General features: G+C 37.7%; 1 protein-coding gene across 1 annotated transcript; it reads right to left on the reverse strand.

Moving 5' to 3' along the window:
• Positions 1–274: 274 nt before the first annotated feature.
• Positions 275–13,585, reverse strand: rbbp8l (retinoblastoma binding protein 8-like). The gene is made up of 14 exons (XM_077617710.1): positions 13,475–13,585; positions 10,684–10,779; positions 10,545–10,587; positions 9,215–9,310; positions 9,040–9,152; positions 7,304–7,379; positions 7,076–7,233; positions 6,948–6,997; positions 6,111–6,172; positions 4,938–5,664; positions 3,286–3,385; positions 3,046–3,110; positions 1,872–2,061; positions 275–450 (listed from the first exon to the last, which is right to left on the reverse strand). The coding sequence occupies exons 2-14, from the start codon at positions 10,742–10,744 to the stop codon at positions 389–391; spliced, it is 1,803 nt and encodes a 600-aa protein (XP_077473836.1). The 5' UTR covers positions 10,745–10,779; positions 13,475–13,585; the 3' UTR covers positions 275–388.
• Between the last annotated feature and the right edge of the window lie 2,507 nt (positions 13,586–16,092).

Consider the following 16,092-nt stretch of genomic DNA (forward strand, 5'->3'; position numbering starts at 1 on the left):
TTTAAAAGCCAAAAAAAGATCTTATTATTTGCAACTATCGCAGAAAATAAAATATATAGCTAGCTATGACATCATCATCTCCTGATGCTGTCCAAATTGAAACTGTAAGTAACTTTTAGCTCAAACAAAAAGGTCAAAGGTCAATTATGACATCACTTTCAGTGCCTAAAATATTATATATTACTTACAAATGCAAAGTACAATGGAAGGGTGTTCCTCATTGCAACGGCTTTGCGCTTTTAAAAAAAGGCTCTTTTGTTTTCTAAATCTGCCATGATGAAATAATTATATACTGTATTAGTTTGTGTATAGGAGTTCTAAAACATGTATTTTTTTCCATCCCATGAGATTTTTTTCCCTCATCGTGATTACGGTTAAAATCTCTGGATCAGCTGGATGGTTTCTTTAGAGATTTTACAGTGGTCTTCATTTTCTTTGCTATTGCCGTGACTGTGGAGAAAGGAGGAGAAAATGTCAAAAGGACACTTAATGATATTATATCATTATACTTGTATAATGGCAATAAAAGCATTCAATCAAACTCAAGATTATTATTATACATCACATCATTATCATGCTGTTGGCAAATATAACTCTCTAAGGGAAAGTGCTATATATATATATATATATATATATATATATATATATATATATATATATATATATATATTGTTGGTGTTATTCTGGGATATTATTATATATGTGCGCATTAATCATTATATGTATGTGTGGAATATTAATCATTATATGTATATGTGAAACATTAATCGCTCAGTATAACGTTACCAAGGACACTTCCGCCTGCAGCTAGCCCCGAGGACATTTAATTGTTTTGAGGACTATTGACCTGACAGATCACCCAGTCCCGGGCCGAGGACTGTTGATCTGAGTTCGCAATGAAGATCTGTGAAGGACTCTTAAATTGCTTTGACTTGGATTCCGGCAGATGGCGATAATCGAATCAACTTCCGAAAATACTCGCGTATTGTTTTAAAATAGTGTCGCTCGTTTCTTTTATGGAAATTGTTATGCTTACTTGTGCAAATTCTTACGCAGTTGTTTTTGTGGTCCGACCTGATATGCAATTGTTGTTGCAGTTGTTTTTTGACCTTAATTGTGTTGTTCGGTTGTAATTATATATTTGAAATTATTATTCATGACCTTATTTTATTTTTTGTCATTATATATGTATTTATAAATAAATACAATATTAATCAAACGAAATGAATCAAATTAAAATGATTACAAACGGAAATAGAGACAGGTTAACACTAAAGTTTTTTTCTCATAGTATTTATCTCAATGTGAATGCTCATGTTTCAGTGCCAATGACAGCATTTTGACTGGGAGGAGCCACTGACATTGAATGGGAGCCAATGACTACCCTCTAGGGCACAGGTGTCAAAGTGGCGGCTCGGGGGCCAAATCTGGCCCGCCGCATCATTTTGTGTGGCCCGGGAAAGTAAATCATGAGTGCCAACTTTCTGTTTTAGGATCAAATTAAAATGAAGAGTATAGATGTGTATTAAATTTCCTGATTTTCCGCCTTTTAAAACGAGAATTGCTATTTTTTAATCCATATTTTCTTTGTTTTTAGTTCAAAAATAATTTTGTAATATCTAAAAATATATTTAAAAAAGCTAAAATAAACATTGTTTTAGATCTTTAAAAAAACTGAATATTCAGGGATTTTAATCCAGTTCTTTTAATCCATTTATTTAAAAAAAAATCTAAATATTATACGTATCTAAAATGGTCCGGCCATTGACGTTAAAGCGGGCCACGAACCAACCCGAGTCTGACACCCCTGCTCTAAGGCTTAAAAAAAATCATCATAATTCATCAATGAAAGGATTAAACAAGCAAATTACCATCTGCGTCCGAATCTTGGTCCAATTCCATTTTGGCAAATAAATTCTTCCTCTTGTAGCCGTGGTTGTTCTCCGGTCCTGAGACCTGATCATCCTCCTGGCCTTCTTCATCCTGGTCTTCAGCCTCCTTTTTCTCCCCTTCGTCCATCTGTTCCTCTGAGCATCCCGTCTTAACTGCTGGTGGCAACGACTGCGATGAGACGGCTATATTAATTTTGCATTGAAGTATCGTTTAAAAAAAATCTGCAGTTTTTCGCCAAAATATAAAGCATTGCTAGCATCAGAACAACGTGATTTTGTTATTGTTGTTCGTCAGCTGAAAAGTCACCCACATTTTGAGCAACTTTGACTCATCTAGATTTTTATATAAGAATACTGTATGTGAACCTATGATAGAATTGCTAGTTTTAATCCAGACCTTTTCAGAAATTGTGGTTTTAACTAGTCTTGCATGAACACTAGTAGTCTTGGAAGGGCCTCCAATGCAGTATTAAAATACCAGAATCGGTAACTACTACTAAGACATAACATGTACTCTTTGATATTTCGTTTCCCAACACAATTTGCCCTCTCCAAGATGGCCGCCAGCTACAAATATATTGCTTTAAAAGTACATAGACCTTGTCACCATTTCCAAGATGGCGACATGACACTGACTCTGGACTTAATGAGTATCAAGTTTGATACCAAATTGAACAGATATTTAAAGAAATATATAAAAAAGACATTTTGACTCGAGTTTTAGAGGAATTCATTCAATAACCTAGCAATCATAGCATTTAGTTTTTGCATTTAACTGAGTATGCAGTAATTAAGTACTAAAATGCATATACCTTCAAAAATATGGAATTGTTAGCTAGTACTAAGAAATAGCACATTCATATTACACAACATGTACTCTTTGATATTTTGTTTCACATTTGCCCTCTCCAAGATGGCCGCCAGCTACAAATGTCACTTTAAAAGTAGCCCTTGTCACCATTTCCAAGATGGCTACATAAGGCACTGACTCTGGACTTGATATAATTATCATGTTTGACACCAAATTGAACAGATATGGCTTGCAAATAACATCGCTACATCATCCGCATCCAACAAATTACTGAAATGGGAGCCCTAAAATTAGACAGTAGTTTTGACATAATACCCCTGTTGATTCTGAACATAATCTCACCTCTCCTTTTCTTGATAAATTGTCGTGATTTTGTAGAGTAGAATTCATAGTCTCCAGCACGACTACTGTTCCAAAAACAAAACGCAAAATTAGTTGAAGCTAATTAAGTGAATGCATGTATTCTGGCACACTTGGCTACATTCACACTGGACACTAGATGTCACTGTTTGACGCTGACAGCTTGACTGTCTGGGTACATTGCTTGCTGACGCGCTATATTTATACAGTGTTAGTGGTTACCTGGTCGTAATGAGATGGTGAGGGCCGGGACCTTCTTTCCATTGCTTTCCTCGGTCTTTCCATTGGTCTCCTTTGTCTGTTCCACATACTCTTTTGCCATCTGTAAGAACAACTACAGATCAAGGGTGGCGAACACGTGGCTTTCGAGCCGCATGCGGATCCCGGCCAAAATTTAGTGGCAATTTAGAGTGTCCAACAAGCCTAACATGCATGTTTTTGGAATGTGGGAGGAAACCGGAGTACCCGGAGAAAGCCCACACAAGCCCGGGGAGAACATGCAAACTCCACACAGGTGGATTGACCTGGATTTGAACCCAGGACGCCAGAACTGTGAGGCCGACGTGCTAACCACTATGCCGACGGGCCGCCCTAAATAATAAATTATATATTGAAAAAAATATGACAGATTGGAAGAAAGTGTTATGTTGAAAAATATGTATGTGTCTCTTCGTTTTGGTGGTGTGGGTCTTTGGTTTCTCACAATTTTTGGTTTTTGTGTCTTTGATGTCCAGCTATTTTCCCTTTATCGTCAAGAAAGTGTCGTGGTGCATAATATGGTTTTAACTGTGTTTTTTTGTGTTTGTCTGTTTTGGTGGTGTGGCTCTTTGACTTCTAACAGTTTTTGCTCTTTGTGTCTTTGATGTCCAGCTATTATCCCTTCATCGTCAAGAAAATGTTGTGGTGAATAATATGGTTTTAATGGTGTGTTTTGTGTGTGTCTTTCTGTTTTGGTGGTGTGGCTCTTTGACTTCTCACGGTTTTTGCTCTTTGTGTCTTTGATGCCCAGCTATTTTCCCTTCACCGTCAAGAAAATGTTATGGTGAATATGGTTTTAATGGTGTGTTTTTGTGTGCGTCTTTCTGTTTTGGTGGTGTGGCTCTTTGGCTTCTCACAATTTTTGCTCTTTTTGTCTTTGATGTCCAGCTATTATCCATTCATCGTCAAGAAAATGTTGTGGTGAATAATATGGTTTTAATGGTGTGTTTTGTGTGTGTCTTTCTGTTTTGGTGGTGTGGCTCTTTGACTTCTCACGGTTTTTGCTCTTTGTGTCTTTGATGCCCAGCTATTTTCCCTTCACCGTCAAGAAAATGTTGTGGTGAATAATATGGTTTTAATGGTGTGTTTTTGTGTGCGTCTGTCTGTTTTGGTGGTGTGGCGCTTTGACTTCTCAGTTTTTGCTCTTTGTGTCTTTGATGTCCAGGTATTATCCCTTCATCCTCAAGAAAATGCGGTGAATAATAAGGTTTTAATTGTGTGTTTTTGTGTGCATGTCTGTTTTGGTGGTGTGGCTCTTTGACTTCTCACAGTTTTTGCTTTTTGTGTCTTTGATGTCCAGATTTTTCCCATGATCGTCAAGAAAATGTTGTAGTGAATAATATGGTTTTAATTGTGTTTTTGTGGGCGAGTCTGTCTGTTTTGGTGGTGTGGCTCTTTGACTTCTCACAGTTTATGCTCTTTGTGTCTTTGATGTCCAGCTATTTTCCCTTCACCGTCAAGAAAATGTTGTGGTGAATATGGTTTTAATGGTGTGTTTTTGTGTGCGTGTCTGTCTGTTTTGGTGGTGTGGCTCTTTGACTTCTCACAGTTTTTGCTCTTTGTGTCTTTGATATCCAAATATTTTCCCCTCATCGTTCGCGAGCTGGTCAAGGTACCTTGAATTTTGGTTGCATGATGTCTTGCGAAACCTCGAGTAAAGGTCGTGGGATGGATGGAGAAGTAGGAGGCGATCCTTCTTTAGAATGCGTGAGAAAATTCCTCATCAGTTCCTCGTCAATTTTTAGCTTTGCACTCTCTCCCCCTTCTGACATCTCATGTTTTGGTGTTTGGCTGGGTTTGGTCTTCCCACTATCCGACAGATCGAGAGGACCATCGCATGGATCTTTGACTCCTTCCCCGGAATCGCTTTCGTAGCTAGGCGGCGGCATGTATTTTTTCTCCGGTGACTTAACCAGGCACTCCCTGTGCTCTGCTACATTATTCACCCGGAGTATCAAAGTGGGTTCTTTCACGGATCCTGGGAAGACGCTATGCTTCTGCCAGTGAGGTCCATAACCATGATCGGGAAGGCAGGAAAGGCCGGCGTGTTGGCTCGTCGGGACCAAATTGGGGAATCGGGTAAGATTTGATTTGGAGAAAGAGTGCCTCGTTTGGGTGACTCCTCCTGGAGTGGACATGGATGTCCACGCAGAAGATTCTGGAAGAGCCCAAGGAAATGATACGGGGCTGCTCTTGATTGGCTGAGGGCGGAAGAGGACAGGAGCCTTCAGTGCATGTCTTGTTGGACCCCCATTGGCATGAAGCAAGGGGGAAGAGGTCTTCATCAAAAGAGCTTGAGTGGGGATTGGGAGTGATTGGTCCAGAGGTCCCATCATGTGAGATCTGAGGCAAAATATTCAAAATATATTTTTTTAACAAGAATGATTTTATTTTTGTGACCGGAGCTCAAAGGTCTCAATGAACTTGTGGAAAAGTTCCTGTATGTGGTTCGGGTTTTATCTAGCTCTACAATGTCTTTTCCTGTGTCTGTATCTGTTCTACTGGAGCCAAAATGGCGCCGCTCGAATGGCAGTAGCTCCGTCGGCTCTTACGCGTGTCTTTGTTTTTACAGCTTTTCTATCTTTTTTTTATGACATTTGTAATATTTCTTAAGATTTTCTTTTATACCTACGGTCAATGGCAGTTAAACAAAAAGGTGGGAGCGCAGGATTGAAACCTTGATACCAGAACTGCGAGGCAGACATGCTAACCACTCAGACACCGTGCCGCCCAATATAAAAAAAAAAAAAAAAAAAAAATAGATGAATGAACTCTGGAATTGGATTTACCTCCGCTCTCCATGTGACACGTTCTCCGTCTTCCAGGGTGGTGAAGTAAAATTTGATACAGCCTTCAAAATAAAATAAAATCCACATTCACAATACCGCATAATATGTGTGTTTGTCTAAGTAATGTTACATAGCCCTGCTATTATTATTATTATTATTAATGATGGTAATGTATATATTTCATGATATATTTAGTATATGTCGGCCTTTGTCCACAATGAAGCTAGTATTGTTTTTGCTTCATTTTTAATATAATGTATTCTATTGCATTTTGTGTAACTTGAGTTATTTGTTTATTCATAAATCGGCATCTTTACTTTAATAATAACATTTTGGAGAATAATACCTGGGATTTTAGCGCCTCCTGACGCATGAGAAGTGAACTACATGCAAATTGTGATTATTATTATTATTTTATTAACATTGGAATACAAATACAATGCAATGTCATGATTTTTTCTCAATTCAGGTGTTATGAATATTTTTTGATGGATTTGCTCTGCTTTTGACAGAAATCTCCATATAATTTATTTTCCCAGAATGCACTATGAATTGTCTCTGGAAAATATGACATTAATTTCTATTGATAAACACATATTTGGCATGTTTAATAATGAATACATATCTGATTAAATATTATTTATTGTTTTTAGTTAAATGATAGTTATAAAAATTCCACGATTTGGGATAATAAAGACATATTTTTGAAATGCTGAAGACAGGGTGTCTATTAGCTTATATATTTGATCAACAATTAAGCTGAATGGATGTATAATCAATGACAAAAATATGGAATGTGTGCCCAATGTTTAAGGAAAACATTAAAATCAAACTCACAAAGTGGCTCTTGCTCGCTGGTTGCAAACGTTTAAATTCAGAATGAGATTCTGTTGGTTGAAGAAAAATCGGTGAAAATTTAAAAAAAGCCTTTAATAAAACAGAAAAACTGTCATTTACAATCTTACCCTCAACTCTTTGTTTTGTCTCTTGCTTTACTCCAACATTTCCATCTTCAGACTGGTTAGAGGCGGTCCTGCCGGTTGCCATGGCAATAAGAGACACCGATCCCGGGGAAGGTGAAATTTCCGGGGAAGTCTTTGGATTGGCCTCCAAAGCTGAGCTCCTGCGAGGCAAGGGATGACGAGAACGTCTGTTGCACCCCTCCAAAATAAGAGCCATTGTTGTATACTCACTTTAGCGCTTCTCTTAAATTGTCCAGTTCGTCTCGCAGTTTCTTGTTTTCTTTTTTCAGGGTGTTGGTCTCTCCAACTGCGGCACAACAACATTTGGTAAGGGACACTTTTGACCGTGTGTCAATATGTCAAATGCACGGGGTGTTCCGCTGGTCTGTGATTGGCTGGCAAACCATTCACTTACCACACTGTTGGTGGGCTGCCTTAAAACTATCATAGTTACTCGCATGTGGAAGACTTCATGTGTGTGGTTCCAGTTTTTGTCCAACTTTACAATGTCTTTTTGAGTCTGTATCCGTTTTAGCTACCGCAACCAAGATGGCGCCGTTCAAGTGGCAGCCGGTGGCGGTAGCTCCGTCCACTCTTGCTCGTTTTGTGTTTTTGCTGCTTTTCTGTCTTAATGATTTGATTTGGTGATTCTCAATGATGCCATTTTACTTTACTTTGCTTTGTACTTTGTGCTTTTGCTTTGTTGTTCTGTCTAATCATCCTCTTGCTACTGCCACAATGAAATTTCCCGAATACGGGGTGAATAAAGTTATCCAATCCAATCCAATAAAGGCCGCCATCGCGCATAAGCTACACTCTTAAAATGACCTTAAAATCTTTGAACTGTACAATTTCTCGCGTATAAGCCGCTCCATGATTCATAAATTCGCCTCCATATTCATGGTTTTAATAGGGAGTACAAATGTGTTACTTTGAAGGGAAAATCTTGAGAAAAATCATTGCACGTGGTATTTCTGAGATACTGCATGAATCAAAAGCACATTATTAGGGTCAATATCATAAGGAATTAATTCATCCAGTAATGGTTGATTTCTTACTGCAAAACAGAAAATAACCAAAAAATAGTAAATGTTGCTTTGCCCATATCTACTGGTGAAAAAGAGTATAGCAAGTTTTGTGCGCATATAAGCCGTACCCTCGATTCTGTCATCATTTTTTTGTTGTTACAAATGGGGCTTATATGCGCAAAAATATAATATTTCAATTATTAATTCATTTTTTTGACCGGTTATCCTAACAAGGGTCGCAGGGGGTGCTGAAGCCCATCCCAGCTGACTTCGAGCACGAGGCCAGCCAATCGCAGGGCAGAAGGAGACGGACAACCGTGAATCCGACGCGCTAACCACTCCGAATTTCAAATTGTCTACGCCGCATGTGTCAAAGTGGCGGCCCGGGGGCCAAATCTGGCCCGCCGCATAATTTTGTGTGGCCCGGGAAAGTAAATCAGGAGTGCCGACTTTCTGTTTTAGGATCAAATTAAAATGAAGAGTATAGATGGATATTAAATTTCCTGATTTTCCCCCTTTTAAATCAATAATTCTAATTTTTTAATCCATTTTTTCTGTGTTTTTAGTTCAAAAATCATTTTGTAAAATCTAAAAATATATTTTAAAAAAAGCTCTTTTAATCCATTTATCTAAAATAATCTAAATATTATATCTAAAATGGTCTGGCCCACATGAAATCGAGAAATCGGCCCGCGAACCAACCCGAGTCTGACACCACTGGTGTACGCCGTATAACAACTTTTGTACAGGAAAAAAAACTTTTAAAAAAGTACGTTTTTTTTCTTCTAATTTTTTTTTGTTGACTTTTAAGTGCGCCCTATGTGAGTAAATACGTGCTGCGTTGCATTTGTACGGTTTATTATCACTTATTAAGGGGAATTGCAATCATTAATCAGGCGAGCGATTGGCCGAGGTTGCCAGGTATGCGAACGGGACTACCTAGAAGCGTCATATGTTGGATGGTCTGCATCTGGGAGACTTCAAATTCCTGTTGTCTTCTTTTGGCCACCTCCTGAGTGACTGTACATCTGTCACAGAGGCCTGCTCTCAACCTGACAAGCATAGAGGAGCAATTTTTGCATGCTTTTTATATTAAAAATTCAACTGTGTGTACCTGTTTTCAAGTGTCTTGATGTTTTCAGTGAGCAACCGCTGCTGCTCCTTCATCTGCTGGTTCCTTGTGAACAGCTCCTCCATTCGTTTGGTATCACTGAGCACACACACACACACACGTGCAAAATCAAAACAAAGCTGCATCTAAGCTTTCTTTCATAACTTCTAAGAAAAACAAAACATGTTTTGGGACGTGTTCAAACATGAGTCACCGTAAGAGTTGAGCATGACAAGATGTAACAGGTGGAGGACAAATATCACTTGCAGTGGCCCGACTCATTTATTGATCATTTTGAGTGGTTCACAAGGAACCCAGGGGGTGCTGGAGCCTACCTTAGGATATCTCTGAAACCCCGAATCGAGGGCAAGGCAATCGCAAGGCACAAGGAGACATAGGACAACCAATGACTTGTAGCTAGGGGCAATTTAGAGTGTTCAACTAGCTAGCTTAGCATGCATGTTGTTGGGATGGGGAAGGAAACCGGAGTACCCGAAGAAAACCCACAACCAATGACTTGTAAATAGAGCCAAATTAGGGTGTTTAACCAGCTAGCTTAGCATGCATGCTTTTTTGGGGTGGGAGGAAATCAGAGCACCCAGAGAAAACCCACAAATAATCACATGTAGTAGGGCCAATTTAGAGTGTTCAACTAGCTAGCTTAGCATGTATTTTTTGGGATGTCGGAGGAAACCAGAGTACCCGGAGAAAACCCACAACCAATGACTTGGAGCTAGAGCCAATTTAGGGTGTTTAACCAGCTAGCTTAGCATGAATGTTTTTGGCATGTTGGAGGAAACCGGAGTACGCAGAGAAAACCCACAACCAATCACATGTCGTAGGGCCAATTTTGAGTGTTTAGCCAGCTAGCTTAGCATTTTTAGGATTTAGGACGAAACCGGAGTACCCGGAGAAAACCCACTACCAATCACTTGTAGCTAGGGCCAATTTTGAGTGTTTAGCCATCTAGTTTAGCATTGTTAGGTTTTAGGACGAAACCGGAGTACCTGGAGAAAACCCACTACCAATAACTTGTAGCTAGGGCCAATTTAGAGTGTTTAACCAGCTAGCTTGTAATTTTTAAGATTTAGGATGAAACCGGAGTACCCGGAGAAAACCCACTACCAATCACTTGTAGCTAGGGCCAATTTAGAGTGTTTAACCAGCTAGCTTATCATTTTTAGGATTTAGGACGAAACCGGAGTACCCAGAGAAAACCCACGCAACCCCGGTGCCAACATGCAAACTCCACACCTGGGATCGAACCCAAATCCCCAGGACTGTGAAGCCAACTAACTAACCACCCCCAAAACAACATTTTGCCTCCACTCACCAGCCCTTCTTGTTGGATAATTCTTGCACCTTCATCTGCCAAGCTGAAACAAAAACACATGGCACCATCAACTGATTAAAAAATGTAGGATTTAAAGAAATGAAATGACCAATAAAGTCTTAATAGGTGAATTTGTCACCCTCAAGCTCTCGCTCGTGGACTTCCTTGAGTTTCAGAAGCAGCTCGTTGAAGCTCTCCATCGTCTATCTTCACAGATTGGACATTCAACAGGAGTCTGGAGGCACAAATACATCAATATTTAAAAAAAAAACTGCTACCTATATGCTGCATTATTTGTTTTTCTTCCATATTTTTGCTTTGCTCAATTTTCTAACCGCAATCCCATTCGTTTATTCGCCCTCAGCCGTCAAAACGTACTTTGTGCTTTAAAGTGAAATGATTGAATGGCACTTTTCATGCAAGCATGTATTTATGCAACCCGTTTTCGTTGCCAATTTTGGTTGTCATATTGACGACGATGACAACTAGCAGGGCCGGTTTTACCAGTGAGCGTCTACTCGGTGTCAAATACACAAAACTCATATTTTTCCACCCGTGAATGTGCCAGTAGAATTTTTTTTTCATTTTTTGTAAGATCTTAATTTATGTCGAGGGTTCGATCCCACTGCGTGGAGTTTGCATGTTCTCCCCAGGCTTGTGTGGGTTTTCTCCAGGTACTACATGCATTTTAAGATAATTGTTGGCTAATTGCCCTGAGCTACGAGCGATTGGTTGTTTGTCTACTTGTGCCCTACGATTGGTTGGCCACCAGGGTGTCTCGCACCTGGTGGCTGTAGTTAGCTGGAATTAGGTCCAGCACCCTCAATGTGAGGATAAGAGGTTCAGAAAATTAGATTAGATTAGATTAGATAACGTTATTCATCCTGTATTTGGGAAATTTCATTGTCACAGTAGCATGAGGGTGAGAATACCGACACAGGAAAATATATTTTAGACATAAATAAATAGGTAATAAATAAATAAATAAAAAATAATTACAAAAATAATAAATAATAAAATACATATATAAATAAATTATATATATATATATATATATATATATATATATATATATATATATATATATAAAATGAATTATTGAATGACAGTTTGGTCAAAATAGTGCAGAAAAGTCCAAGTCAATAAATCTACTGTATATTCCTAACAGCTATTAACATGGACAAATCCCAATTAAAACATCCATTCAACCAACATTTTTTGTATATAGCTATGCATATTTATTTATTGATTATTTATCTATTCATTTGTTTGTCTGCTGTTGTTATTTGTGCACTTTCCTACTTATTTATATTGCTGACAACCTATTATGTGGACTATTAATTAATTAATTAATTATTTTTGGGATATTTATTTATTAGTTATTGCTATTATTTTTTGGATTATTTATTAGTTATTGCTATTATTTTTTGGATTATTTATTAATTAGTTATTGCTATTATTTTTTGGATTATTTATTTATTAGTTATTGCTATTATTTTTGGGATTATTTATTTATTAGTTATTGCTATTATTTTGTGGATTATTTATCTATTAGTTATTGCTATTATTTTTTGAATTATGTATTTATTAGTTATTGCTATTATTTTTTTGGATTATTTATTAATTAGTTATTGCTATTATTTTTTGGATTATTTATTTATTAGTTATTGCTATTATTTTGGGGATTATTTATTTATTAGTTATTGCTATTATTTTTTGGATTATTTATTTATTAGTTATTGTTATTATTTTTTGGATTATTTATTTTTTAGTTATTGCTATTATTTTTTTGGATTATTTATTAATTAGTTATTGCTATTATTTTTTGGATTATTTATTTATTAGTTATTGCTATTATTTTGGGGATTATTTATTTATTAGTTATTGCTATTATTTTTGGGATAATTTATTTGTCTGTTTGTTGTTGTTATTGTGCACTTTGCGTTGAGGCTTTACATCTCATTGTACTTTTATATTGACAATAAAAGCATTTGATTCAATTAAAAAAATCACAACCAGATGCTCACCTATGAGCAATTTTGAGTATCCAAATATGGTGTCAAATTCCACATGAATTCTGATGGAAGAAAAATATTGAAAAAATATTTCAAGTAAGTCATTCTCTGTCTCCTTTAAATTTTGTAATTTTTTTTCCCACCATATTAAATTTGCATGACGATTTTGACTGCCAGATTACGTCCATGTCCAGTTTTTATGAGGAAGAACATGTTGACCGAGTCAAACAATCACACACCAACAAATCATAATCATTTACAAGCCATAAATCTCCAAATCCGAGTTGCCCGGCGACTGAATTGTCCGCGGTTTGATTCCTATCTCCAGCCACCCAGCGTCAAAATGCCATCGAGCAAGGAATTTTTGCTCCAAAAACATGCCGTTAAATACGCTACAAAGTACTGTTCGCATACAATAAATAAATATGACTTTGTAGTCAGTTCATCCCACGTCACGATGCCTTCCCGACAAGTCGGGATACGTCAAGCAAAGGCCAATTGCAAGAAAAGACCTGTCCCTTTCCGATCAACTGACGCACACCAACTTGCACACCCTCACTATAACCACCCTACAACCAAAGCATTAGCATATAGCATATAGCATTACACCCTCCAAATTAATATAATCCCATGTCAACAAAAACTTTGATGATCAATTCTCAAAGCAAAATAAAAACCACAATCCACCTAACAAACGATGTCACGGAAATCACCCAAACGACCCATCAACGACAACCTTGGCCAAAACCCAAGAAGACGCAACTTCACACCCAAAAAAATCAAGCATTCTTTAAAGCCCGTGAGAGTTTTTCAATCCCACGTTGTAGTGGAACAGATCTAGTCTCAAGTCCTAAAAACCTTTTGGCCAGGTCTTCCAGTAAAGTCAAAGACCCGAGCCCTCTAAAAAAAACTCACCTGGTTCAGCGGGACCAATCTCTGGGCTCCCCTCGGATTTCCCCCGGCGCCGAATTATACGGTCACATTGAGAAATTATGGCGAATGAGATTGTCTTACACCCTCCCATCCTTCGCCTCCCCACCCTAGAAAACCGGTCCGAGTGGTTTGTGTTGAGGAACACAAACACGGAGGCCTGGGCAAGTTCTCCCTTGATATTCCAGTTCTGCTGAAATCTCACATAACGGGCTAAACCGGTCTCATAAAAGCCTGCTGGGGATGGTGGGACGGAACCAGTTGACAAAGTGACGTCGATCCCTTTTGTTGGATGAGATAAATGTTGATATTTAACAAGAAAAGGCATTTTTAAGATACACTTTTATTTTTTTTTACCTAATAAGAAGAAGCAAAAAGACTCTTAAAACCCCACCACTACTACAACTACAAACACTACTACTACTACTAATACCACTGCTACTATTACTACTACTACTACTACTGCTGCTACTACTACCACCACTACTACTACTACAAACACTACTACTAATATTACTGCTACTACCACCACTACTACTACAACTACAAACACTACTACTAATACTACTGCTATTACCACCACTACTACTACAAACACAAACACTAATACTACTAATACTACTACTACTGCTACTACTGCTACTACCACCACTACTACTACAACTACAAACACTAATACTACTACTACTACTGCTACTACCACCACCACTACTACAACTACAAACACTACTACTACTACTGCTACTACTGCTACTACCACCACTACTACTACAACTACAAACACTAATACTACTACTAATACTACTGCTACTGCTGCTGCTACTACCACCACTACTACTACAACTACAAACACTACTACTACTAATACTACTGCTACTACTACTACTACTACTACTACTGCTACTAATACTACTGCTACTACTACTACTACTACTAATACTAATACTACTGCTACTACCACCACCACTACTACAACTACAAACACTACTAATAATAATTAAAATGTTATACAGTGGTACCTTGACATACGAGTGCCCCGACATATGAGCAATTTGAGATACAAGTAAAATTTCGGGTATAAATTTTCTTGAGATACGAGATACATTTTGACGGAACCAGTTGACAAAGTGACATAGATTCCTTTTGTTGGATGAGATAAACGTTGATATTTAACAAGAATTACATTTTTAGGACACTTTTATTTATTTTTTACCTAATAAGAAGAAACAAAAAGACTCTTAAAATGTTATACAGTGGTACCTCGACATACGAGTGCCCCGACATACGAGCAATTTGAGATATGAGTAAAATTTCGGGTAAATATTTATCTTGAGATACGAGACCCATTTTGATATGTGTAATGTCTTTACGAGCACTGGGCGGAGCTTTGCTCGTTTTCTGATAGGTTTATTAATAGATATACTTTAATAAAAACAGAGAGACATCGTTGACATATTCCAGCGTTGAAACTTGCAAGCCAGAATCAGTCCTGGCTCGTCCTCGTCCCCGTGACATTCTGAAGAAACTGTCCATTTAGTCGCGCGTAATCAAAACACTTAAGGTAATCTGATTCAAACAATTGCATAAGCTAACCGAATAACACCATTAAGGTCAAAAAAACAACTGCCACAACAATCGCATATCAGATCGGAACCCAAAAACACCTGCGTAAGAATTTGCACAAGTAAGCATACAAGGTGACCTGAGCGGATCGGAAACCAAAACAATTGCGTAAGAATTTGCACAAGTAAGCATAATAATTCCATATAAGGTAAACCGAGCGACAGTATTTTTATAAAATATGCAAGTATTTTACGGAAGTTGATTCGATTATCGCCATCTGCCGGAATCCAAGTCAAAGCAATTTAAGAGTCCCTCACAGATCTTCATTGCAAACTCAGATCAACAGTTGGCAAGTAGTCGTGCGTTATCCTATTGTCGGGACATTTGTGTGCATCATTTTGGGAATATTTTGAAGGGAAAACAAAAGCTAACAACCCTCGATAGGTTGCATCTGAAAGTCAGGGTGGAGGCGGGGCCAATAGAGCCAACCCGGGAGAAGAAAGGTATCAAAATGTCAAAAAAAATTGAATTAAGTTTAGTGTAAGGTTAGATTAAACTGATTTTTGAGTGTGTCTGCATCGTAATCGAAGTCCAATTAAATTTAATTATGTTATGTTACGAGCGTGTTACCGTGCAAAAACGTTCTCTCTCCCCTCTGCGAAATCTGTCTAATTTTAATACTATTAAACACATTTTAGTACTAATAAACCACTAGTTATTTGTTACTTTGTCAATAGATGGCGAATTAGAACAAATAAAAATGTTTTTCCTTTCCAATATCCTGTTTTTGGTGTTTTTTTTCAGAGGGTTGGAACGAATTAATTAGTTTTTAGTTCATTCCTATGGGAAACGTTCATTTGGGTTACGAGTAAATTGACATACGAGCTCAGTACAGAAAATGGAGTTTTCACTTCACAGTGAATTTAATTACCGTAATCTACCTCGAGATGTCAGTGTCTCCAATGGCAAGCATTTCTGGATCCTATTTTGTGATGACCCATTCTTTCCACTAGAGAGCTCAAATACATTGCAAATGTGGG

The sequence above is a fragment of the Stigmatopora argus genome, chromosome 1 (assembly GCF_051989625.1).
Source record: "Stigmatopora argus isolate UIUO_Sarg chromosome 1, RoL_Sarg_1.0, whole genome shotgun sequence".
NCBI classification, from domain to species: Eukaryota; Metazoa; Chordata; class Actinopteri; order Syngnathiformes; family Syngnathidae; genus Stigmatopora; species Stigmatopora argus.

What these genes read in the sequence shown, in the direction of transcription:
- rbbp8l (XM_077617710.1), bottom strand. Translation starts at nt 10,744, where the DNA reads ATGGAGAGCTTCAACGAGCTGCTTCTGAAACTCAAGGAAGTCCACGAG. An exon ending in AATTTAAGAGAAGCGCTAAA is followed by an intron (nt 7,234 to 7,303) that starts GTGAGTATACAA and finishes CTTGCCTCGCAG; the next exon opens with GAGCTCAGCTTTGGAGGCCA. An exon ending in GTGTCACATGGAGAGCGGAG is followed by an intron (nt 5,665 to 6,110) that starts GTAAATCCAATT and finishes ATTTTGCCTCAG; the next exon opens with ATCTCACATGATGGGACCTC.